Below are 3297 nucleotides of genomic sequence, written 5' to 3' on the forward strand. Positions count from 1 at the left end.
CATGAAGCCCCAAATCAGAGGCAACATATGAACTTGTAGAAATAGGGATGTCAGTGGGACACGAGTCTGGACAGTAGTCAAGACAGACTGTCCCAATCATGTTTTGCAGAGAGCCTTTGGAAATGGACCAGAGGAGAATGGTGAGCGACGGATGCCATGTTGGTCTGTTGACCTAAATGCACATATACTGCGTTATTATTGAGCTCGATAATAACACATTCTTCTACAGAGTATCGGTCATGGTTCAATGAAACAGAGACTCCACACCAGCCTGGTTCATGCCCAGCAGAAGTTCAGCAAATCAGTTTCGAACTACGTATCAATATCGTCCTCTGACCATAAAACGACACAGGTTACTCCTTGTAAAGGGTGGGTTCCTGAGAATGTCACAATTTTTTTGCTCTTAGGTGGTGGAATATTTGTTCGATCTCGTCCACCTCAAAATCATCAGTTTGAATAAGACACCGGACTCTTCTGAGGTGGATTATATGCCTTTCCAACTGTGATTTCATTATCATCACTAGGATGATATCAGTGTTCAAACACTATTGTTAGGAAAGGAGGAACAGTGAACGGGGAGGGGACTTGGTGCTAGCCCTTCACAACCGTTCCAAGGTGTATAAACCTCCGGACACCCATTCAGGCAATCTGGATAAGAACTGACAACAACGGCGCCCTTGACATAAATATGCAGCCATATCCTGTAGCTTTTTAACCAGGTACGGTGAGGATCAGTGGACTTTGACAGCACCCAGACTTTTCCCACTCTCTTCAATATCCCACTTCCAGTTCAAAGGATCTTTTAAAAACGTACGCTGGTCTTTGTGCTCAAGAATGATAGCTGATAGACTAAAGTTTGTCATACATTGAGTTCAACAGGCCCGGTTCATTAACGTGCTGAATTTTGTTCTGGTTTATCTAACACAGAGAAAGTGGCTGGGCACCAGTGCTGAGACGGATATTATATACGAACTTGAAAAAAGCCGCAATCAAACGCTAATGGACCTTCACCGTTCTGATCCACGCTGTACTACGACAGCGAAGGAGGAGCACCAAACCGCCGATTCCACCCAGACTCCCGAAAATCTCACTTTGTCTCGGTATAACTTTATGATGGGCTACGAGAACGACTGCGTTCCGAATGCAATGACGTGCTCCAGCCTCCCTCCAGGGATTCATTTTCCCTCACTCACTTACGAAGTAAACAACAAACCGCTGTCCATCAGAGGAAACGGAGAGCCACAACGAGTCACTCTGGGCACTCTGGAGTTTCGCCCCTCGCTGGAATATGTCACTATACCAAAGCTGCTTCCAAAAGCGTTTTTAAGAGTTCGTATGCATAATACATCGGAATTCGCGTTACTTGAAGGTCCAGCCAGTGTTTACCTCGACAACAGTTTCAACGGAAAAGTGAGTATTGATCAATGATGCGGTCCTCCTGATGCGAAACGGCTGGTAGTGACCACGTTTGTTTTTCATAACTCTGATACACAAAAATATTGACAGAGCAATATTTGTGGATGCAGTGTAGTAAGTGTCACGTTATGAAGTTCTTAGTTGCCTGTGAATAACCATATTAGCCGTAGAAGTTATTTTTTCTGTATCGGTACTCAGAATAGACTATAGACTGTGCACATCTAGTAAGGAGCGTGGTGAATCTGTGAACTATGTTGTATGTTGATAGCATTTAGTCACACACCTCTCTGGGCATAGTCATACTCAGGTAAGTTACCGTGGAGCATCTACTGTGATCCTACTCACCAACTCGTTCTCCATCTTGCTGGTGCTTGTTAATGATCAGTGCTTACTAGAAACAGCACAAGGTTAATGACAATTTGCATTGAATCAACTTTTGGGGACAGTATCTTCGAAGAAACACTTTAGCGGATACCAAAATTGGCTGCTCAACTGGATTTTTCCCCTGGTTTTGCTACAAACCATCATTCTATCCCACACAGTCTGCCCCTTGCTAACGAAAATTCAGGTTTTTGCAGGCGCCTTCGCCGTATGCTGAGCCGGAAAGTGCTGCATATTTCAGTCACCTTGCGAATTAGCAACTAAAAAATCGGGACAATGGATCCATTATGCGGGGTCACTGTGAGATTAGAAGAAAGCCGATCGCAACATGATACGGTCGTAACGGTCGGAATAACTATGAATACTGATTTGTCACTGCATTGCTTCTCACTGTCTTCTAGTCCCAAGATATCCACCTCGAGATGTGGTTGTTTTCAAGAAACATAGGTTATACCCAGCCAATCCAGGTCAGGAAGAACCAGCTGGTGCTATGTACCAATGTCACAGCAGGCTAAAGATTAATATTGAAAAACCACTATCAATGGTAAATATGATTTCCAGGCTTGGTGGTGACATTGCGGATCCAAGGATTAGAAAATATTCCGCCCAGAAGAAGCCATTTACCATCTGACATTTCTTTCGAGGATAGGAATGCGCTCCTCACTTGGCTGTCCATAGTTTCAATCATGACAGAGATGTCAGTTCGCATACCCCAAAATTTTGCCCACCTCACACGCATGTCTCTGTTACAGTGCCAATTTCAGTAACCTGACAAGGCAATATTTAGCTTTAATTGTATTCTTCAGGAGAGGAGGACGAATTTTTCAGATGGTTACCGGTGTTGACCAGTGACTTACCCTGTTAGAAATTTCCACTGCCCGTGCGCCAACTGATATGATGTGTACTGTGAGGGTTTGTTAACCGCTGTGGTTTCAGGAACTCCTAGTTGCCAATATTGTAGGTTTTGGTGTACGTAGACGTTTCAGTCAGCTGAGCTAAGTCAACCCTGTTGACGACACTATCATACTGCCAATGAATGCATTTACGTAACCGAAGCTGATTAGAAGGGAGAAGTTTGTCATTCTGTTCTATCCCACCGACCAATTCACGTGTGTTAGCCATCGATCGCAGTTCAAAAGCTCATCAGCTGTGCACTATTGTTTGGTCTGTGGGTTTCACCGAAGGGAGCGTCGTTACGCTTTTGATTATGCCTTTTTATGTTCCATTTAAGTTCCTTTGTTTTCTTTTTATAAATACTGGATAGGCCACCCCAGTTTCAAAGAAGCGGGCTTGTTATCTTTCATTTGCTCCCTCAGACTACAATTTCTGCCACCGCAGTTCAAGAGGAATTATTCTGTGATTTGGGTGTTGATCCGGGTGTGCATGTGACTTACAAGCCACGTCACAAATACAAAAAGAGCGTTTCGTTTATTGGCGGTGGAAAAACGATGTCTATTACATTTACACAAGTGATCAGCGTAACGAACAGCTATCCTCGGA

General features: G+C 43.9%; 1 protein-coding gene across 1 annotated transcript in view; it reads left to right on the forward strand.

Annotated features, from left to right (window-relative positions):
• Positions 1-615: 615 nt before the first annotated feature.
• The window catches only part of T265_12161 (hypothetical protein), a gene marked incomplete at both ends in the record, with an annotated part of 4919 nt that continues 2237 nt past the window's right edge, over positions 616-3297 (forward strand). The window contains 3 exons of the mRNA XM_009179216.1: positions 616-703; positions 928-1410; positions 3114-3266. Coding sequence (XP_009177480.1) covers positions 689-703; positions 928-1410; positions 3114-3266 — 651 coding nt within the window. The remainder of the gene's footprint in view (positions 704-927; positions 1411-3113; positions 3267-3297) is intronic.

This window comes from Opisthorchis viverrini (genome assembly GCF_000715545.1).
Source record: "Opisthorchis viverrini unplaced genomic scaffold opera_v5_1243, whole genome shotgun sequence".
Classification (NCBI taxonomy): domain Eukaryota; kingdom Metazoa; phylum Platyhelminthes; class Trematoda; order Opisthorchiida; family Opisthorchiidae; genus Opisthorchis; species Opisthorchis viverrini.